The following is a 23,590-nucleotide window of genomic DNA, read 5'->3' as shown; positions in this document are numbered from 1 at the left end:
TGTCCTAAGGTCTCTTTATGCAAAAATTACAAAACCTGTAGATCTTATTGCATATTTTGAAGTCTCTGATTGCATGAAGCTGCGATAAAGCCTATGCCTGGATAGTTGTGTCTATCAGTACACTGGAGCTGTCTCAGGGGTGAAGCTTAGTGCAGGAGGCTGGGTATCCTCAAAGACAGGCAGTAAAACAAGATTGTGGAAATCACTCATTCATAAGCTATGGAGAAGCAGCCTTCCTGTTTCCATTTCAGACTGAGAAGTCTTTTATTGGAACGTATTCTTCCAAACAGCAAAATAAGACATATTCTTTTTGCATATAAATATTACTAAACGTCAAAAGCAGACTAAAGGTAATTCTGTCCTCCCTTGAAAGCTGTCTGAAGAAAGATGATTTCAGTGATGGATTTTCATCACTTTTCAGGTTTTTACTTTTCAGTGTAGTGGTGGACCAGAATCTTTACTCCATATGCTCACCAAACTCCTAAAATGGGGAAAATGTTAGCAGTAATAATGAAATGCAATTAATTCCTTCTACAGCCCACAGATAATTCCCAACATAGTTATTCCTACGTTTACTTGTATTGCCTATGCTTGCAGAATACTTTATGTGCTGTTGAGCTTTTGGGTTATTTTTTGTTCAGTTGGTGGCTCTAGCTGTGACATGTTGGAGCTTTTGGCTGATTTAAAAACAAAAATAATTGAGCACTTTTAGGAAGGAAAGCAGAACCAGCAACTGGTGCACAGCCTTATTTCTTAGAACTATTTGAGCTAGGTAAGAGTGTAAGGTGTGAAAGGTATTAATACAAAAAGTAATGATTTTTCAAATAAGAAATCAGTAATAATATAAACAAACCCAATGCCCCCTAATCCCCCAAAAGCTGTAAAACAGTGTTCAGTCCTCGTGCTTGAACTACATGCATTTCTCAAACGATGCCAGTGCAATGTCATATTATCAGCACAGTAACCCAAATTTCCCGCTGTGAAAGGCCAGACTCTGCAGGTCACCCTACAGAACAGATCCATGATCGGCCCAGCCCTGGTGAGAAACTGGGACCTCTGGAGAACTGCTGCCTACGAGCAATTCCCAGTTACCTCTGTCTTTCTGGTCTTTCAATATCCGCATGTGTCATGGGCCTTGGGAGAATTTTGTTCCAAATCTCAAAGTCAAGAATACTTGCAGAGAAGTAGTCCCTCCTGCTGTGAGATCTGGAGCTTTTATTTTGTAGATTTATCCTCTTTGAGAGTGTTAGGCGTCTTTCTGAGGACTCTCCTGCCAACCAGGTTACACATGGTTTCCTGAGTTTGTAAGATCAGCCTTTTAGGTCAGAATAAAGTTTCCTGTCCAAAGCAAATTGTTAATATTCTTGTTTTTATCTTGCTGGGATTAAAGGCTGAAGATGTACCATTATTAAAGAAAGGAACAAATAATTAGCAATAATTCATGCAGTCTTTTGATCAAAATGCATTTATACTTTTATTACTTTGATAGGATTACATAGTTTGCTGTTGCATTCATCCCTTCCTTACATCAGATAACACACACCCGCAGGGTACCACTGCAGTGATAGCAGTGACTTTTCCAAATCCTTTTAAGCAAGACTTTCTAAATTTGCATCTAAAGGTACAATGCTTCTTGCTTGCTAGCTGTTTTTGTGAATATTTGTCGTGGTTTAACCCCACCTAGCAGCTAAATACCACAAAGGCACTTGTTTACTCCTCCCCTTCCCTGGTGGGATGTGGAGGAGAATTGGAAAAAGGTAAAACATGTGGGTTGAGATAAGCAGAGTTTAATAATTGAAATACAGTAAAACATATACTACTACTAATAATTGTAATGAAAAGGGAGGTAACAAAAAGAGAGAAGAAAAAACCCAAGTGGTTCCCAATACAATTGCTTACCACCCACTGACTGATGCTGAGCGATTGGTCCCTTCTGGGTAGCATCCCTCATTTTTTATACCGAGCATGATGTTCTATGGTATGGAATACCCCTCTGCCTAGTTTGGGTTAGGGGTCCTGCCTTTGCTTCCTCCCGTCTTCTTGTGCCCCTCCTCATGGGCAGAGCATAAGACTGAAAAGTCCTTGATCAGAGTAAATGGTACTGAGTAACAACTAAAACATTGATGTGTTATCAACATTGTTCTCAGACTAGAGCCAAAACACAGCACTGCAGCAGCTACTAGAAAGAAAATTAACTCTCTCCCAGGTGAAACCAGGACAATATTCCTTAAAGTTGTCTAACTGAAAATATAAAAAATAACCAGCTTGTAATGTTTGGGGAATATAAAGCTGAAACTGATATGTATAGCTTTTCCTTTTTATTTTTTTATTTTATTTTACTTATAAAAGTATTTTGTATTGCAATGCTTTACAAATGTTTGCTTTTTGATGGTAAAGCACAAAGCACTTATAGTGCTTCGTTAGTTCACGTTCATAAGTCTGACTCAAATTGAAAATTGCATGAAGCCTAATCATCAGTGTTTGCAGAGGTTGCTCTCCTTTGCTCTCAGCATGGGGAAAAGAAAGGTGGAATGTAGTTGCTTGAAATATATCTGGCCTAAATGAAAATAAAAGGTTTTTTTTTCTCCATGTTATTTCCAGCTTCAGGAACACACATGATTACAAAAGTCCTCCAATTCAAGGAGCTAAATAATAGTTTGACTCATGTGTGAAATGCTGAGAGTAATGGTGACAGACACCAGAATTTAGTCTGAACTTTTCTTCAGGGACTCTGACCCAATCTGCTGTGCAATTTGTTCCGATGGGCTCCAAACCTTTGCTAGAGTGTAATTGAATCACTGCAAATGCAAGGGAAATTACAGGAAGATCACCCCGAAGGCCTGACGGTTGCATCTTGCACTGCCATGTGGAACATTAGCCTTTAAATTAACCCCTCACTCTTTTGGTTCTGCAGTTTCAGAGAACTGCAGGAATCTTGGATGCCTGCCTCCGTGTCCTTCAGGGGCAAATCTGGGGATCAGGCAGAGCGTTCTGCTCAGCAAAGAAACACACACTAAAAATTTGGGACAGACCAACTCCTCCTGGAAAATAACCCTGGGGTGGTTCCGGCTGCTGCTATCGCCGATTTAAAGAGAACATACAGGAAAAATGCAGCCCATCATGAAATGGGAAAAAAAAACCCGACCTCTACCTACTATTTAAAGCTCCACTGTTCTCGAAAAACTACAGAGTGGAGGAAAGCCAGATGGCACATGCTTGGGGTTCAGAGTGGATGAAGGATATGTTCACCCACATAAATGAGAACTTCAAAGCACCATTAATGGATAACTGTTGAAGCCTTTTTGATCCTGCAAACTGCTGAATGTTTTCCCTACATGACAGTGGAAAATGACTTTGTGAGGTGTAAGGGATACTAGCATACTCCTAGGTGCTCCATCTGGAATGGAGTCCATTGCGCCTAGCGACTGCAGCACATACTGTGTTGTGTATAATGCCATTTTCACTTATTTGCAGCAAAGCCATGGCAGATGCCCATCCCACAAATGCTCAGTTGAAACACCTGCCTGGATACCCATTCAGCACTCTACCGTAAGTTTGAGCCTTTTAATACAAAGATTTGAGAGACTGAATGGTAAGTCGGGTAAAATATCCATGCCCAGTGTGTTTGAGAAAGAGCAGAAATGAGTCCTAAGGCCAGACCAAACTCCTTGGGAAGCCTGAGCTGTTGAAATGTTGGGTAGTGGCTGAGCAGGGTTTCTCCAGTTCTTTGGGAATTTAATTCGTTCCACATGGAGCAATGGGGATCAGTGTCAAGCATGTTATGGTTGTTGTTGTGTCCAGCTCAGAAGAGCGTGGGGTTGCTGTTGATTGCTATAACTCTGAGCTCCAGCTGTGTGTGATGATTGGAAGCCTGCTTGTTTTGCCTGGTTATGGACACGGTTTATGGGAATTCATTCATAAGCTCCTTCAGGGTCTGCCAGAAACAGCTGGTGTTCAAAGTACCAGGCTGTCCCTAGATGCAGGTGGTGACACAAGGAAGGGGAGATGCATCTATTCTTTTCCACAATCTCATGGAAGAAAGAAAGACTGATGATTCCAAGTGTTTTATGAACTAACTATTGGGAAAATTTGCCCAATTAGATAGAAACAACTTTGGAGGTGATGGGCACTTAGTCTGCTGGGTTTATAGGGAACAGCCTTCGTAAATACTTTCCTCCTTCTGCCAATTAGATGACTTCAGTGAGATTTGCTTTTAACTATCAAAGACAAAGTAATATTTGAAGAGAAAAAAGAAACTGCGATCAAGTTGACACTGCATTGATTAATATCTTGTCTGAACATATCTTGTAGATAAAGCCAAATCCTTGGATGCTGGAAGTTGGAGGGCTGACTAATAGAGCTAGGATGATTTATCTCAGCTGAGGAATTGGCAGGATTTAGTTGACATTTTCTTTGGCTCTGAACCATAGCATGATGTTGGTCCACAGCTATCAACTTGTCACCTTTTATGAGCAGATGAATGTGAAATGAATTCAAGTTTTCACTCTCCCTCAGTCTCTCACTATCTTGCAAATGATGGTAAACTCTGTGGTTTCGGTTGTACTTCCAATATGTTAAAATTCATTATATCATTGTTAAGCTGTATTGAAATTGACCCACTTAAAAGTATTGATTGATCAGTTGAGCTAAGCATTTTTTTTTACCAGGTGAGGATCTAGCCCAGTAACTAATTTTTAATTCTTCTTAATTACTATTTTCCATTCTCAAAGGCTTTGGATTGACTTTATGATGTGGTCTTGTTTTGGTCTGTTTTGTTATATTGAAAGCGTTGCAGCATGAGCACAAGTATGGTAGTGTGGTGCTTTGAGAACTGGAAGTGTACTGGGTATTTGCAGTAAGTTGGGAACAGTTGTACTCAATGATTTCCACTAACATCAAGACCTGACTCTTCAAATAGAGGCTTTAAATGCTTTGGGTATTCTTTATGATATTTGTTTCTCAAAATGTCAAAAATAAAAGCATTTAACTTTACTATTATTTGTTTAGTTTGTCTCTTGTTACACCAGATATGTATGCGTGCATAGCTAATATGTATAAACCTTCTATCTTGCAAAGTTCTATGTTGTCACAAAAGATGATAAACTGAGGATCGAGTTTTATTGTCTTTGTTAGCACTAGAACTGGTCTAAGATCAGAGTAATTCCAAGAAGTGTTATTTTTAAACTGTTACAGTGGAAACTGATTCTGGGACCAATACTGCTTAATAACTTAATCAGCAATACAGACAGTGCGATTGAAAGTACCCTCAGCAAATTTGCAGATGACACCAAGATGCAGCTCTGAGGCCCCCAGCGTAAGGATGCGGAGCTGTTGGAGTGAGTCCAGAGGCCATGAAGATACAGCGAGAGCTGGAGCACCTCTACTGTAGAGGCAGGCTGAGAGAGCTGGATTTGTTCAGCCTGGAGAAGACGATGCTCTGGGGATACCTTATTGCAGCCTTTTAATACTAAAGGGGGACTTAGATGAGAGACAGAGTTTTTAATAGAGCTGCTTGCATTAGGACAAGAGGTAATGGTTTGAAGTAAAAGAGGGGAGATTTAGTTGAGATATTATGAAGTTCTTCCCTGTGAGGGTGCTGGGGCGCTGGAACAGGTTGACCTGAGAAGCTGTGGTTGCCTGATCCCTGGCAGTGTTCAAGGCCAGGTTGGATGGGGCTTGGAGCAACCTGCTCTAGTGGAAGGTGTCCCTGCCCGTGGCAGGGGGTTGGAACTGGATGAGCATCAAAGGTCTTTTCCAACGCAAATCATTCTATGAGTCTATGAAAAAAAGGCCCAACTTATTGTTAGAATACAATTCAGCCATTCACTTAGTTGCTTTTTTTTTTGGTTATAGAATGTGTGTGGTCCTTGAGGTGATTGCCTACTTGGAGCTTGCTTCTATCTATATTTTGCTTGATTATAGAAGTTGAATGGAGTGAAAGAGCTCAGCTCTACCCCAGAAATAAGTTGTAATTCCCAAATACCTCCTGCTTCTTTTTTATCAAACCATTTTCTTTGCAGCGAAACAGATTTTTCTGTCTACCTGATGTGTCAGACATTTATAAGCTTTCTTTACCATACTTCAGTAGATTTCTTGGGAGACTCATGCAGACAGTTCGGGAAAATTAAATCAGACAAAAATGAACTTCTGTATGGTCAGTGTTTTTCCCCATCTGATTTCAAAAGTACTTTTTTAATTGCCTTGCTTTTATTGGAGAAGAATATCTGTGAAATGTCAGCATTTTGATAGAAAGCTGATTAATGAAATGAGAATTTCCAGTGATGCATCAGAGCATATTACCTGCTATGAAAGGCTTGACAGATCAAAACAAAAAAACGCAAGCAGAGATCTGGCCAGTTGTGACAACTCCATTAGGTGACCATAGCGGGAACTCGGGTGCTACTCAACAGTGGTGTAATGTCAAATAATGAAGGAAAATGAACCTGATGGAAAGGGTATCCTCATTCATCAGTTTTGCTGTCTGTGTCACTCAGGATGGCACTGGTCTGGGCTAGGTTTTTCTCTCCTTTTTCAACAGTTTTGTATTAAAAGCAGTGTATCTTCTCTTGAGAGCACGTTTCCCATGTAATGCAAGAGCAGCGTTGCTGTTATGCAACAGTCTGACTTTTGCAGTCCCTAATTTACCACCCTTTTCGAATTTGCTGATGATTTTTGCAATTAAGAGTCTCGATTCTGTTTGGCAACTCACCATCTGCAACAGAGGACATAAGTGAATACGGCTTTTCTGTGCGTTCACAATGTCCTTAATTAGATTCATTTTAAGCCTGAGGGTTTTAATCAAGGGAATTACCTAAGGGTGGCTTTGTCTGCTCTTGCACTTTCAGTCATGTCTTCTGAAGGATTTGTAGTGCTTGATTATCACATACTCCAAAAGGAGTTCACTGTACTGCTTTTTAGCTTACTAAACCTTCCTATCACCAGGGTTGCTCGCTAGCTAGATCCATTATGCAAAGATAATGAAGCATCAGAGGCCATTCCTCTGTTGCAAAAACATTCTTGGTTGTCTTTTCTTCCAGCCCCGTTGACAGGGTTTCTTGACTTTGGCATTCAGAGTAAGCATTCACCTTATCTCACCCTGCAGCATCAACAGGATCCCTCTGTTTTTCCCTGCTGCAGTCTCAGCAGAGCTCCTTGTCCCACTTTCCTAGTCCCCTTCCACAGAAAGATTCCCCTTTTGGGAGTCATCTGGCACTGAGAAGCAGCAGGAGAGAGCAGAAAAGTATGTGTGAGCACAAAAGGCAAAGGAGCCTCATTCAGCATCAGCTGCCCCCTTGATGTGAAGAAGGGGACAGTGATTTTAAGGGTAGGAGAATCTGAGCGAGGGTCCTCACAGGGAAATGCAGCAGCCACATAAGCTGTGATAGCTCATGGGCTGCAGCTTTACACAGGTGTAGAGATTCAGTACAAGTTTTGGCTGCCAGCCTGCTTTGCAGCTGAGCCCTCAGTCTTTCTGCCCCTCGGTTTACCTATATCTGTAACACAAGGAGAGCAAAAGTCAGACCTCTTTGAACCTGCATACATGTGCAGGATATTATTACCCTGTTTACATGAGATAAATCAGTGCACAGGAGATAAAGTTACTCTGGCTTTCCCTTTTCACAGTTTATTTGGAACACTGGAGAGACAGGAATGCAGCGATGCCCTGCACAGTATTGGAATTCAGCCTGATCTGGGAGTTAACCTATAAACATTCCTGGTTCGAACTAATCAAGGTTTTTGTATTCAGACTCCCTCCACATGTCTTGTTTTAAAGAAATACATACTCTTGGAAAGATGAAATGCATGTTAATTCTGGTGGTTGTGCTCTACATAATGGAGCCAAGCAGAAACATATTGAAACATGCATATTCTGCTTTGTTTTAAGGTTATGAGTCTGGAACAATTGCTCCTAAAATCAATCTTGCTCTCTTAAACACAAACCAAAGAAATGGCTGTGTTTGCCTGGATTTGTCCCTCTCCCGGGACCTTGTGCTTTGGAGCGATGTCCCTTCCTTTCCTGTGTAGATGTGCTCTATAAAATAAATGAATAGCTCTGCACTCCAGAAAGTGCCTTTGTGCCTATTGCAGGCTCTGTCTCTCTCTAAGCTTCAAGTCTTTTCCTATTAAAACATTGCTGGATAATAAATTCCACAGACAATCCGGGTGGTGGGGAAAGTTTTTTATGGCTAACGTGAAACATTTGAAAACTGAGCTGTTAACACGATGATCTGTTCTTCTGTCTTTCACCTTGGCGCTGATGGTAGTGGAAAATTCTGAGTGCTAAACCTCAGCTTTATTGTTAAAGGAGGTATTAAATTAATGCCATGCGTGCTTCTACTGGGTCACTGTATTCCTGCAAATCATCTTCATTACAAAGACTCCTGTACCTCTCTTTGCTCAAGGCAGTTTGCTGTCCACCCTTTAACTGTTTAAAGTAGTTGTCTGTACCCTGCACTGCTGAGTCTGTCACCAATTGCCTGTGAAGCTACTTTATACAACAGCCGATTAAATCCCCCTTCCCCTTGGTAGCAGTCAGATGCTTCCTTTTCATTTGCACCACCCCTCTCCAGGCATCCCTGGGGAAAAACATGCTGTTCCTATTGGTTTTGGCTGCAGCTAGAGGTGCTGAAGAGTTGTGGCATCTCTGCTGTAATCTGATTTACAGATTCAGTAGGGAAAGTTCCAGCTAGGCTAAGGTAGTGTTGGATTAGCAGCAAACCACAGCACATCCCAGCAGGGCAGCAAATGCTTCATGCTTGGGTAGAGGCAGACGCTATCAGAGAATGTGTTAACAGAAGGGTTCAGGAGCAACTATTGAGAGAAATAGGGCAAAAGAAGCTGTTTGCTACTCTATTTCATTAAAAAGTATGGAAAAAAGGGGGGAGAAGAGTTTAAAAAATGGTAATAGACCTTTGACAATGCAATATAGAGACTTAATTTATGACATATGTGGACCTTCCTCCTGTTTCAGTTCATGTGATCCCTGGGAAATGAGGGAAGGGTTTCACAGTTGCCAAACAAGCACAGAAACCCTTAAGGAAAGGCGATAATTTGTTTAAAAAGCAGTCTAATAAACATTGAGCTGTACGAAACCATTATCCGCAGACTGACCCACATAGCTGCTTGACATTGTCATCAGGAAGCATTTTGCATGAGTTACTTACAGCGAGTAATCTCATTAAACGCACATTATGTATAGGATGTTTGCTGTCTTTATTGCTTTATTTGTTTTATGGAAAGCTCCAGAAAGTTTCTACAGCAGAAGTGTAGCAGTGCGTAACTTAGAACAAAATCTTTCCAATGTGGTTATTGGAATTTTCTTTAAGCTGGAACTCGGTATTGATCCTTATGACAGCAATTACTTAAAGGTAAACTTTTATAGAGAAACAAATGCAGATTTAAGTGCTTAAAATCATTGCAACTCATGAGGCTTGTGAGCAAAAATTTAAACAAAACCCAATTCTATTCTAATAAAAACCATTTAAACAAAACCATTCTGTTCTGATGCTTTTCTGAACACTGTATTAAAGTTCTGGTTTAAGCACTGATTTAGCCAGCCAAATTTTGGCAGTGTCACTGCAGTTCAAAAACAGTGTGCACATCCAACTTCTACAGTATTTATTATTCCCAGAGGAAATGCATTATTGGAGTAGAGCCTTCCTGATAACATATGCATAGCTTGAGGGTGATATCCTGGGGATGTTGCTACCCAAAAGCCATGCTTTCCTGATATGTGAAATTCCATGCTAAGGTCAAACACAAGCAGTTCAGGCATCAAGAGTTTATGGTGATATACACAAGAACAAAGTTGGCTTCAGTCATTATTTACACCCTGCTGTAACCAGCAAATACGGTTATTATGACTGCATAGAAGTATTTCATCCTGCAGTAAGAGGAGCTAAATTGTTTTAATTATTTGTCTCTGCTGCAGCATAAAATGAGGCAGTGATTTTATGTTTTTTTTGGAAACCAGAAGTGTCCATCATATGAATTAAAGAAGTGTGTGTGTACATAAGTAACAGGTGGACTGGGCTCAAGGGGAAGGGAAAAACTGTGACTCATGGTTCAGTAGCTCATGTCACAATGTTATCTGGAGTATGCATGTTAGCAAAGAGCCTCTTTGTGCTTGGCACTGTGAAAATCTATAGAAGAAACTTGTGGCTGAAGCAGTTGTGGAAGCCAAAGGATTCGAACTACGCCTTGTTCAGCACTATTTGTTATGTATCCAATTCATTTGATGTGTATTCTTCAAGGCCAGGTTGGACAGAGCCTTGGGTGACATGTTTTAGTGTGAGGTGTTCCTGCTCATGGCAGGGGGCTTGGAACTGGATGATCTTAAGGTCCTTTCCAACCCTAACTACTCTACGATTCTATGATTCTGTTTCAGAGGTGCTGAGAGTGAAACTCATCTGGCCAGGTTTATGTTATTGAAGAGCTATAAACACCTTTAAGGTGTGGTTCACTTTAAGACTGGTCTTTCAAGTATGAATCAGGCTATTGAAGGGTGTGTTTATCTTGAGTAATGATGAAGGAGACCCTGACAACCAGCTCTGATACGAGTGTCTGACCTGAAGACGTATCTCATGCCAGAGGATTTCCTCAGTGATACACAAGTCTGTGGCAAAGTGGTGACCTACATCAGAGCCTCAGCTGTGAGACTTTCCTTCTAGGTTATGCTGAACAAGCAGTTTATTATAACTATTCTTTCATAGACAGGTGGAGCTGCCATTGACTTCCAGGCAAAATGCACATGAATACAGGATTGGATCCAGACACAGTTCAAGACATACAGCATCTCACATAACCTAGTATTTTACCAACCATCATTTTTCTTAATACTTTGAATAAAAATCTATTTAACTGCAGTAGACCATATGTTTTAGTGGCATTCTCATTTGTACTTTTAGATTTCAAGTCCTGTTAGTCATTCAATACTTACATACTGTATAATGTCATTTGCACTTAACAGGGATATAGAAACCTAATGGTCTCTCTTTATCACACAAATGGCTGTGAACAGCCGTCTTAGTGAATGTGCTCTCCAAAGATTTATTCCTGAAAAGTACTGAGTGTTTCCTGTGAAGTGCTTGGGGACCTCCCTTTGACCCTGTTGGTATCACTCAGATGCTGCCATAAATGAGCATGGGAATCCTGCCCTGGGACTGGGGCAGCCTCTGTGTCAGGGAGGTGTTGCTCAGGTGTTTCTGAAGAAAGTAATATAAAAGTCTTCTTCAAAGGCTGATAGAAATTACTCCTCCCTGTGGAATTCTCATTTCTGTGTTGTTTGGGACATTTTTTTGTTACAGCTGGGCACAGTAATGAAAATTAAGATTTACCTTCAGTTTGTGTGCTCTAGCTGTAGAGCAATGGGATAACCAAACTGTGTAGGAGCCACTGGATCCGCAATCTGCGCTGCCATCACTGTCTCAACTGAGAGCTGGGTTTCAGGGGCAGCCACATTTAAAGGCTACGCATTCTGTATTCCTCTGAATTGTTTGTAATGTATGGTGGAAACATCTAAAATAGGATGCTGTATAATTAAAGGAAAAGCAAAACCACAGCAAAGCTGGAGCTTTTCCTCCCACAAATATGTACTATGCATATGTATTTTTATACAGACACTTCAGTACCTCCTTCTTCATGCCTCTGGCACCAGCTCTCAAACTTACCCCAGTTGTACCAATCTCTGCTGCATAAATAGCTCTCTGTCCCTGTCTCCAGCTAATCTGAACCTGGTGTTCAGCTCTACCCCTTTTTCCTGTGCCACCTGCCTCTCAGTCTGACTGCTCTGGTACTCCCTTTGCTGTCACCAGGCTGGAATTTCCTGAAGGAATGCTGGCTCTTGAATTATTTTGGGGATGGAAGAAGGGGTAAGGGAGTGCTCTTCCTTATGTTGGTGCTCTCTTTTCACACATTTGCTTCTTCCCTGTCATATTCTTACTTCTGAGGTACTTAAAGAGGGATATTCCTGTATGGATGAGCATTTACTAAACTGTTTATTGTTGTGGAAGAGGTGATAAGAAAAGTAAACAGTCATAAGTGAAAGCAGTGATTTCTCACACTGGATAGCCACCTAAAAATATTTAAATGTCATGAGACCCCACTTGCAGCACTGTGCACAGTTCTGGCGTCCTCAACATAAGGACATGGAGCTGTTGGAGCAAGTCCAGAGGAGGCCACGAGGATGATCAGGGGACTGGAGCACCTCCTGTATGAAGACAGGCTGAGAAAGTTGGGGCTGTTCAGCCTGGAGAAGAGAAGGCTGCGTGGAGACCTCATAGCAGCCTTCCAGTATCTGAAGAGGGCTACAAGGATGTTGGAGAGGGACTGTTCATAAAGGATTATAGCAACAGGGCAAGGGGTGATGGATTTAAACTAAAACAAGGCAAGTTCAGGTTGGATATACGGAAGAAGTTCTTACCTGTGAGGGTGGTGAGGCACTGGAACAGGCTGCCCACAGAAGTGATGAATGCTTCATTCCTGGCAATGTTCAAGGCCAGGCTGGACAGAACCTTGAGCAAGCTGGCCTAGTGGAAGGTGTCCCTGCCCATGGCAGGGGGGTTGGACCTGGATGATCTTATGATTCTGTCCAACCTTAACCTTTTTATGATTATATGACAGTAGCAGAATGGCAATACTGGATTGAAGGACAGGAATTAAACCTCAGGATATTGAACCCAGTCATCCATTGTTACAGGAAACACTATCATGAAAACCTAACTCAAGTATATGCAAATGATTCACTGTCTAACTTCTACTGTGACCCTCTGTTGGTCTCTGTTACTGCATAAATATGATAAGATCAAACACAAAATACAAAAAGCCACTATGTAAAGTCTAGTCTCAGTAAAAAAACAGGTGAATCATTGAGTTTGTATTATACCTGGATTTACCCCTTTACTGTAAAACTGAATTGCATGTCCTGATCTGTTGCATCTCTGCCTTTGATTCTAAACTCAATCCAGGTCACCCTGCTAAGCAGCCAAATTGTGTCACATTTGGCATTAGGAGATTGAGCCTTGGATGGTTCATAAAACTTCAGGTTGGCCTAAAGATAGCAGGTAGAGAAAAAGTCCCAAAAGACCCTCTGCAGCTGATAGAAGTCCATTGCTGATGCTTAAAGTGTGGTAAGATGTCAAGTACAGAGTGATATCTCTCTTGGAATATCTTTCCTGCTTTAGAGACTTCTCAAGTTTGTGGTTATGGATGGGCAGCTACTTTTGATAGACCGAAACTCATTAAAACAAGACTTATCTTAGTAGAACAAAATTCTACTGTCAGATATGGTAAAGTAAACCTAGATTTGCACCAGGGCAGGGTTTGGTTGCTCATTCTCTCTCTTGATAGTAAAAGTGATTGAACCTTGAAAATTTGAATCCTGTTATGGATTTTTATTTTTTTTTTTAATAAAGAACTGGTTTGATAATAAAATCTTGTGATTTACTTTATCAAATCTTAACTGCAGTAAGGACTTTTTTACTCATCAGGTATATACTTATCAGATTTCTAGTGTAGTATAAAGACTTATTCTACTTGATTATATTCTCATCAGCTATGCATTTTCTCCTGCTTTAGATATGTGCATGAAGAGCGGTGTTAGAGATTTAAGGGGTGATTTAACAGTAGTTTTTTCAGCTGCCTTTCATGAAATTCAAATTGCTGCTTTCTGCAACATCACTTCTATGAAATTCATCATCCTCTACAATAAAAAAAAGTCTTTGAGCAGATCTTTCATGTTTTTCTTATTTATTTTCTGTTGCTTTTTGCCTATAATTTTTTACATTGTGGCTGATAGGGAGCTGTGGAGCTCTTCTTGTGAAGCTTTTCACAGTATTACTTTTCCAATTAACAGGATGTCCTTGTGTAAGACCTTTTGTTTCAGTGAAATCAATGGCAAAATCGATTTTGAAATGAAAATGGAAGGGTCTCCTCAGTTTATCACCTCTGAAAATGAAAACATTTGAATTAGGTTTTTGGATTCATAGCATTCACAGTGGTAGTTAAGCATACTGCATGTTTATTAGGTTCTTAGATGTGCTTAACTGCTGTTAAGCAGTAAACGCCCAGAGAAAAGAGCTTATTAAATGGTCTATTTACCAAACCAAGCTTGACATCTTTGTTCATTCACATCTGATTATTTCACCACCTCCAAATGGTATTTTGGACATGGAGGTTGGGTACTATTTTTTGATTGTACTTTGTGATAATCTACAGGATCACTGCAGCTTTGTTCGAGAGTTGTTTTGTGTTCTGGTTCATAGGTAATTAACAGAATCGTCAGCTAATTTCTGAGCCCTTATTACTGGTGAATTTACACAAAATGCACAGCAGCGTGGCTGATTTGAGGCAGAATGGGACTGGGATAAAGGATCTAGGAATTATTCCAAAGGAGCTTCTGAGTTCTGGCTTGCTCTCAAAAAACCCTAAGAAAAATCACCCTGTCTGTCCCTTGGTTTATGCCAAACTAGCTATACAAATACTTGCTGCTTTCCTAAATGTCTTTGAGATCTATTAATATGTACAGTATTGCATAACAGTGTGATATGATTTCAGATTCCATGTTTAATTTTGTAAGGCCAGCAGTTTCATGGTTCAGGGTCAGAAACTTTTTATCTTGAAACTGAGGAAACGTAATGAAAAACATATTTTATTGTACTACAGAGACCCCCAAATTTCAAGTTTTTGGGTGTTTTTTTTTTTTAAGGGGGTGCAGGGGAAAGACAGGAAGTAAGAAAACAACTCACTATTTTGGGTGTTCAATTTTTGGGTGCAAACCCGAGACATTGACTTAATAGCATATTTTATAATCTTAGTGTAGAAACAAGAATGTTTCAGGAATCTATGCATCATAGACACAGGTTGAAGCTATCAGTGTTTAAGGTGGTTTAGACTTCTTTGTTTTAAAATAATGTGGCTCAAAAGCATAAAAAAGTGAATGTAGGCTGATCTCTTTAACAGATGTTCCACAGCCTTTCATTCAGCCTTTGATTCGGTTGCTTACTACTGCAATCTTTCTATCTTTACTCTTATTTTTTGTTTATTCATCACTACCTAAAGATACTGTCACATCTCCAGAAGCCTCAGATTTATCTTCCTTTCTGTACAGGAGGCAGAAGGCCCCAGTTGTCACAAAACTGGAAGGGCTGGCTAATAGCAAATAGCTACTTGTTCTTGCCACTACGCTCCAAACAGGAAGAGCTACTGTGAAATAGGCTCTCTAACTGCGAGTCTAAGACAGGGATGCATCAAAGGACTACAGAGCCCTGGATCCACATAAGCTTAGGCAAAGTTTAAGTTTCCAAGTCCATGTAGGCAATTCATAAAACACATGCTTATTCCTGTCCCTCTCCTCCTCCCTGCTTAGATGTCTCCAAGATTTCAGACACCAGAGTGTTCAAAAGTACATTTCCCATCCTTTATGCTGAAGCTACTTTCATTTTGCCAGGTACAACTTGGCCACCTTTTTCAGGTAGGATGGAGATGTCCTCTGTCTGAACCTTATTTCTTGCCTCTCTTCATAGCACTGCCCTGAAAGGTGGAAATGGGGATTTGACCTCCAGAATGAAGCTTGTGCTGAACTCTGAACAAAACCATTCACAAAAATACAATTATGCTAACAGCATCTCATCCTCCATCCATCTTTTAATGGGAAAGAATGAAGCAACCTTCTCTACCCAAAGGGGCAATTCAGGCATGTGAGTAGGGTTCAACCTACTTCAGCTGGAGGGCTTTAGCTGATCTATCATAATCTCTTTTAGGTGCATAGGTCAGGCAGGCACCTGCAGTAGGAGACAGGGAATTTAAGAAATATCCTTTTATTGCTCTTCTTATGGGCATTTCCCTCTGCTTCTAGCCATCATGCTGCATTGAAGGAACCAGTACCTCAAGGCCAGATCAGGCAGCTCTTAGAATCATAGAATCATAGAATAGTTAGGGTTGGAAAGGACGTTAAGATCATCTACTTCCAACCCCCCTGCCGTGGGCAGGGACACCTTAACGCTAAATCATATCACCCAAGGCCTCATCCAACCTGGTCTTGAACACTGCCAGGGATGGAGCATTCACAACCTCCCTGGGCAACCCATTCCAGTGCCTCACCACCCTAACAGGAAAGAATTTCCTTCTTCTATCCAACCTAAACTTCCCCTGTTTAAGTTTTAACCCATTACCCCTTGTCCTATCACTACAGTCCCTAATGAAGAGTCCCTCTCCAGCATCCCTACAGGCCCCCTTCAGATACTGGAAGGCTGCTAGGAGGTCTCCACGCAGCCTTCTCTTCTCCAGGCTGAACAGCCCCAACTTCCTCAGCCTGTCTTCATATGGGACCATGCTTTGTGGATCTGCAACTAGTTCTGTTGTGCTCTTCTCAGTAGTGTGGCAGAAATGTTGATGACAATATGCAGTTGATGACAATAAAGCCACCAGAAACCCTCTAGTGTAGTGACTGTACTCAGAATGGAGCCCAGAGAGACACTGGAAAGTAGGTCAGTGATTCCACTGAAAATGATAGGCAGAGGTAATGCTTTTGAACTGAAGTTGCTAGGTTTTTCTCTATGTATTTGTTAGGTTTTCTTTTGAGATGCATTATATTCAAAAATCAGGATCAAACTGCACCTCCAACTACAAACTGGGTGAGCAGCAAGAAGGTGAGTTGTGATGGAACCTAATACCCCTCAGTTCAGTGCAAAACTGCAGGACCTTTGCAGGTGGAAGGAAAGAGCGAGGAGCTACATTAGTTAGATTGCATTGCTTAGCCAAGTCAATGCGGAATAGATAGAAAAGCTAGGTAATTTAAAATAATTTATGAGGCTTAGCAAACTCTTTACATGGAATTTTACTGAACTCTAGCTCAGTTATTTTCTCCTTTCTAAGTATAGTAATTTGCATTGGAAAAAACAGTCTTACACTGACTGATCATCTCTTTATTGGACAGATTGGCTGTGAGAAAGGATTTAGGTGTCACTGGGAGAGCTCATGAATTAGATTTCAATTCCTTATAAAATAATAGAATAAATACCCAGAGATGAAATCAGTAAAATCTAGAGAGTAATAGAAGTTTGAGTAAACAAGCAGCATGATTTTTATAGAGAACAAATCATGCAAGACAAACTTAATTGCTTGTTTTGATAGAATTACTAAATTGTTAGCTGCTGCTTATATTTTTTTAGAGATAGGCTTTCAAAAACATCAAGAGCTGTTAGGTCCCCAACTCCTGCTGGTTTTAAGAGCTTGCTGCATTATCTCTTGAAGTTTTAAACAAGTTCGTCTTAATTGGTTTGGAGTTTTGTCTTAGTGCATGACTTTTTAGACCCCCAGTAGTGTCTGTGCCCAGATGGATATACATCGAGTTGTGGTAGGATGCTGACATTGCTTCCAGCACTGTAGTAGATGCAGACTTGCTTTATATTTTCATTCATAACCAAGAAGTTAGGATTAAAGGAGCATGCCAGTGAAATATAAAGGCCAAAAGTTTGGTAAGCCATAAGCGTTAATATGATAATATGGTACTGTAGAATAAAAGATTCCCTGCAAAATACCTTGCCAATCCCCCTGCAAAACAAACCCCCAAAACTAAAGTAGAACTTTTCATAAGAACAACAGATCTTAAATACTTCTAGTGGGAAATTCAAATGCCTCCTAGAGATGAAAGAGATTTAATGACTCTTTTGACAAACAGCATAGCTCAGAAAATGTTACATTATGCTGAATATCTTCTGAATTATTTCAAATCATTTAGCTACTCTGTGGACTGGAGCAAATTAGGGATCACTAATGCAGATAGATCAAAGAAAGAATGTAGTAGCACTGTAGTGCTCACATCTGACAGCACAGCCTTCTGAAACGGATCTCTTCTATCGGAAGATTGAAGAGAAGCCAGTAATTTTGACAAATAAATGCAAATCAGTTGCTCATTTCATCTGTCAGAAATCCTTGGAACTTTAATATGGACATTTTTTTCTGCCACTGTATAATTGGGAGCTCTCCAAAGGTGGCATACGTTGAATCTGTTCCACTGGAGAAAAGCTGAATCACAGTGAATATTTGTAACAGGTATCTAAAAGGCAGATAGCATGGCTAAAGGAAATGGCAGGAAGCTAATTTGGCTGGAGTTAAAAATAGCTGATGCAAAACAGATGCCCTCAGACAGCCAATGGTCAAGACTGAGAAAGGGATGCAAAGGAAATAGGAGGTGGTTCTGGAATGTGCTCTGGAGAAGCAGGAAATGTCTGGAAGAGGGCCACGGGGTTGAACTGGAACCAGTCAATCAGATATACCTACATTGGCAGCATAAGGAATGGGGTGTAGAAAATAAGAAGCTTTTAAATGGTAAGGGTAAGAAGCAAATGGGTGCTGAATGAGTGAGTGGTGAAGAAACTTGCATGTTAGTGCATCAACAGTTGGGGTTTACAGCTTGACAGCCAACCAGGAGTTAAAGGGGAAAAAGAAGGTGTTTGTAAGAACCATGGAGATATTGGCAGCTCTCTGTGAGCAATTTAACCTAACTATTAAAAAAAAACCCAAACAACTAAAAAGACAACAAAACTCCCCAAAAAATATTTAGGCTGTGGTTCCTATAGAGTTCTATTTCTGGTAGAACTAAAATGGATGAAATCATGAATTTAATGGAGTCAGTGTGATATCGGATCGGTGAGGGCAGGAATGATACTACAACTTAAAATGATTTAATGGCAAATAAAATAAAAGAGCACAGCACATTTAAGGCTCATCTTCAGTAAATTCAGACACTGAGTTACATGTCTTATTTTTCATGCTTCTAGTCAAGGGAAAGATAAAGAGCAATATAAAGTTTTGTTTTAAAGGATCATTTGAGTCAAAATAAATTAATCTCTATCAGTATCATCTTCTTAATAAGCTGAATTTTGAGGATGACGTTTATCAGCTGCCAGTCATTGAGATCATAGATATAAATCTGAGTCATCCAGCAAAATCTGTGTTAGTTCTAAAAGTGCCCCAAAAGGGTAAATTGCAAGTAAATATTTTCACCCTCTGTGTGTATAACAAGAAAAAAACCCAACCCCAAACAACCCCCAAAACCCCCAGGAAATAAAAGAGTGTTTCTTATAAATTAAAAAGTAAACCTATGCGAAACTATTTTTTGAGTAGTCATTGAGCATTTAAAGCCTATTGTTGTATACCTGTGGTCAGGATTGTATTATTATGTTCCTGTTACTTTATATTAATCAACATTTAATTTCACTATGGATAGAACTGAATGCCTTTATTTGCCTTAGTGTGTCCGAGACATCCATGTAGGAGGGCTCAGAAAAGACAGTATGTAACTCTCTTCTAGAGAGGCAGCTCGAGTGGGAAAGGGTACCTGAAAGCATGGAAAATGACACAAGCCCATTTTTGCTATTGTGGATAACTCAATATCCCCATCAAACCTTGGCAGCTCTCTGTTATCCTCTTTTTTTAGATGATTTATGACTATTTTGAATTACATAGGCATCAGTAGAGATTCTTAATGCAATTCACTGAAAGCTTCATTCTACAGTGAAAAAGTGCTTTTTTTTTCCTATGCTTTATTTTCATTTCTTGTCAAGCTGTTAATTCATTGGAGGATCTGTCCTCTTACCTCCCAAGAACATAATTTCTTTAAGAGACTTTGGTAAAGGATCATTTTAAAGTTTTTTGAAATCCAAGCAGAATAATCAACCTCATCCGTATGCTTGCCTCCTTTGAAAGAATAGACTTCAAGTCTGTGAACAATGTCTTCCGTATGTTAAATCCAGCTTGATTTGTCTCTGTTTTGTCACATCTTTGTACTCTATCTACTAATTTATTCCTTTGTATAGTTTCTACCCTTTTAACCAGAACAGAACACAGATTGTCTATTCCGTATTTACTTAGATCCATCCAAAACCCTTTAAAAGTTGATGCTACAGCATCAACTTGCCAATTTGCAGCTCTCTTACCACAAAGGATGAGTTAAGTGATGGGTTAGTTAAAACTTTACAGTGTCATATTTGAGTTTCTTCAAAACTCTTGGGTGAATATGATGGCTTGCTTGACATGCTACTACCTGTAGATCTGTCTTAAAATCTTTACTACCAGCACTGCAATTGAAAATAGCTCATAATTGTGACATGTAAAGAAATATGCAACAGGGATTGAGGAGTTTTGGAAAAAGCATTAATCATCACCACGGACAGTCAATTTTAGACACTTCTCAAATAAGAGATTGCAAAAAAAGATTTTTTTTTTTTTAATAATGAAAGATTGAATATTTTTTTGTCTTATTGAAATGGATAAATTCCATAATAAAAACCATACTAACCAGGCAAGTAACATAATAAAAAAACCCTACTAACCAGGCACATAACTGAACTCAGATTAATTTTTGGAGAATATATAGGAGGATAAATAAAAAGAAGTAGTGAACAGCCAACACATGGAATTAAATGCTATTGAAGATCAAAGAAGAGAGTGTACAGTTGTGACAGAAAATAGCATTAGTATACATGCTAATGCCCAGATTATACTATTTGGTGTGAATATGTATGTTCATGTCTGTCCGGGTTAATTGCACATATTCATGTCCCCAAGGATGATGAAAACACAATTAAATTGCAGTGGTTTGTTTTTTATTGAGTGCTCTGTTATGCTAGAAAAACTTTGATTTTCCATTTATTTCCACAATTTTACCTTTTACTGAAAAGTAGCTTTTTGAAGCATGAGAGCTACACATACAGTTTGCACACCCAGACATTCACTGAGTTACTCGTACACTCTTATGGGTCCTGAAACCCCCTTGAACCTCTCCACTCTGATGTATACAAATTATATCCACCTTGTCAGAGTACTATTTTTATTTGTCTGCTCATGTGCTGAGTGCTGGATGCAAAAGCTCTTCCCTGTGAGGGTGCTGAGGCGCTGGCACAGGGTGCCCAGAGAAGCTGTGGCTGCCCCATCCCTGGCAGTGTTCAAGGCCAGGTTGGACACAGGGGCTTGGAGCAACCTGCTCTAATGGAAGGTGTCCCTGCCCGTGGGAGGGTGTTGGAACTGGATGAGCTTTAAGGGTCTTTTCCAGCACAACCCATTCTATGATTCTGTGATTCTCTGAAGATGCACACGTATGTTATGCCAATATATGCTAACGTTGTAGTATCATTCTTGAAATCAGCCTATTTGAAACTTCTACACAGAGGGATAAAGTAAATGCATAATAAATTCTGCATGTAGGCACAGAGAAAGGATATTAGTAGAAAGGATTGTAGGATAACTCATGGTTCTGGCGATTAGCTCAGTGCTCTTACACTTATAGGTGTTTTGGTGGGAGGAGGATCATTTTCCTCAGATGTTATATCAGTTCTTAATTTTAAGCTCTGCCAGTTCGTCTTCAAGTGCTGCAGCAGTGTCCAAGGAGACCTGAGCACATGTGGAGCTGTGATACCACTTACTGATCCCATTGCTCCTAATATGTTCAGATTTGGTACAGGTCCTCTACAAAGGCATCTCTCCAACTTCATCTCTTACATTCCTGCTTCTATGTTTGTGCAGGTTCTATACTGAATTTTAACTAGAAAAGGATTTTATTTCTGTTTACATAAGTGGTCCCATACCTTAAGTTTAGTAGGTGTGGAGTCCATTGTTATCCTGTACTCTGCTTGACATAATGAAAACAGAGCTGAGGGTAATTTCAAGGCCTCTGTTTCCAGTTTCAAAGATGTTTCACTTCAGTGAAGGGAGAGTTCACTGGATTCCTAAGGTGAAAAGATGCAGATGCAAAAGAGGAAAGGCAAGATCATAAAGGAAAAATGATAATAGAGAGGAAAGAAACAGAAACGTTACAAGGGTATGAAGTGCAAGCATGCTCCTGTTGCTAGTTGCTGATGGCATCTACAGCTTTACAAGTACTAGACAATTTAATGGCTATGTAAAGACTATATTTTACCCTGGATTTTATTATCCTAGCCTCCCACTGACATTTCCACAAGAGGATGTATTTTTTCATAACTTGATCTAGGAAAGGTCATTAAAAATTGTTATGGTCCTTTCTCATTCAGAGCGGTTTTCATCCTTAAATGAAAATAATGTGCCTGTTAAACATGCCTATTGCAGAGTGTTCTGCTGAGTCTCTTGTATATGGACTGCTTAAGCGATTTGGTTTCCCTGAAGTCAGATTTACATTTGGGCTCTTTTCTGTAAGAAATATGGAGGTACGAGAAGATGTAAAATAGATTGTAACTGTGTAGTTACTGTTATTTAAAGTATAGATTGGCTCAAAATAGAATGTTAACAGGAAACGTTGCTATTTACAGATGTGAAATATTAGTGTGGTAATAAAGGTTTGGAGAGCTTTTGCACCTGGAGACTCATTATACAGAAATAAATCTCTACATGGACTCATTCATGATCAAAATTCATAGAAATGTCACTCAAATTTGGCTAGAGTGAAGTAAGGATCAAATACTGGATCTGTACGAGAGTGAGACTGGGGGAAATTGTGCTTCTGTTAACAAGGAAACTTTTTCTGGCTCATTTATTTGCAGAGAACACCTTCTTGATGGCAAATAAATGAGAAAAAAATGGAAGTCAAAGAGAAAAAACTGAAGTCATTGAGAACAGAGCCACAGTCCTTTTACCATTCAAAAGCTTGTTAGATAACATTGCAAAAATAAGATGCAACCAAAGCCTACTAACTTCCAGCATTTGTATGAGTGAATAGTTCTTGGGTATTTCTGTTTTCTAAAACATGCATGGTTGTTTGCTTTATAAGCATTGTCACTAATATTGAAAACTTAACGTAAGACTGATTTTTTAGATGTATCTAATGGTGTGTCTTCTACAACTCCTTCCTGACTCCAATATTCATCACTGGCCTGACAGTTCCCCCCAGTTATTCAGCCAACATTTCTCCTTGCCTGGCTCCTGAACCCCAACTTACATCCCTTTCCTTGCCACGTATTACATATTAGATAGCTGATTATTTTATCTGTTAAACCCTGTTTAAATGTCATACAGAAGTAAATCTGCATGCATTTGTGAATGTGCGATTCTGCTTTTTTTTTGAAACTGGGTTTGGTTTGTATTGTGTTTTTTTTTTTCCCCAGTGGGCAGTGAACTTAGGGGATGTTTTTATTAATGACAGAATGGGTTGTGTCGGTTGGTCACCTCATGCTTTTTCATGAAGGAGAGTGCTTCAGAAATATATTTTTATTTATCTACTTATCTGTTTCTTGTGATTTTTCTGCAGAAGTTAATTACATTGATCATTTAGTTTATTCATGCTTCATTCGTTAGAATTCTTGTAAAATTGGGTTTGGAATGTCTTCTTGTAATGCTATGTGCTTGGATCTGCCTGTTGCCTGTGTGAAGAAGGCTGTCACTTTTTGATGACAGTCTGAAAAGCATGTGCAGTGAGGACTGTGAGCATTCAGTCCAAATTGCGTTATTCATTTTATATCAATGCTTCACACTTACATGTATATGTAAACAGTGTTGTGAAAAAATCTGAAGGTTTTCTCAGAAAGATGAGATCATTACTTATGTAGTATTGAGAAAAAAAATCACTGCAGCACATTTGAGACTTAATGGTCAGATTTTATCTATTTTATAGAGAAGCACA

At 39.7% G+C, this 23,590-nt stretch overlaps 1 protein-coding gene across 7 annotated transcripts in view; it reads left to right on the top strand.

Moving 5' to 3' along the window:
- DLG2 (discs large MAGUK scaffold protein 2) overlaps positions 1-23,590 on the top strand; it is a 995,744-nt gene that overhangs the window by 164,426 nt on the left and 807,728 nt on the right. For 3 of the 7 annotated variants that reach the window (XM_057396721.1, XM_057396726.1, XM_057396732.1), the window contains one exon: positions 3,475-3,549. The exons of the other annotated variants lie outside the window; for them this stretch is intronic. In XM_057396721.1, coding sequence (XP_057252704.1) covers positions 3,475-3,549 — 75 coding nt within the window. The remainder of the gene's footprint in view (positions 1-3,474; positions 3,550-23,590) is intronic. 7 annotated transcript variants of the gene reach the window in all.

The sequence above is a fragment of the Pezoporus wallicus genome, unplaced genomic scaffold, assembly GCF_028554395.1.
Source record: "Pezoporus wallicus isolate ANWC-B61680 ecotype Strahan unplaced genomic scaffold, APGP_CSIRO_Pwel_v1 contig_13458, whole genome shotgun sequence".
Lineage (NCBI taxonomy): Eukaryota > Metazoa > Chordata > Aves > Psittaciformes > Psittacidae > Pezoporus > Pezoporus wallicus.
The sequence above is the reverse complement of the archived record's forward strand: the minus strand, read 5'-3'. Positions and strand labels throughout refer to the sequence as shown.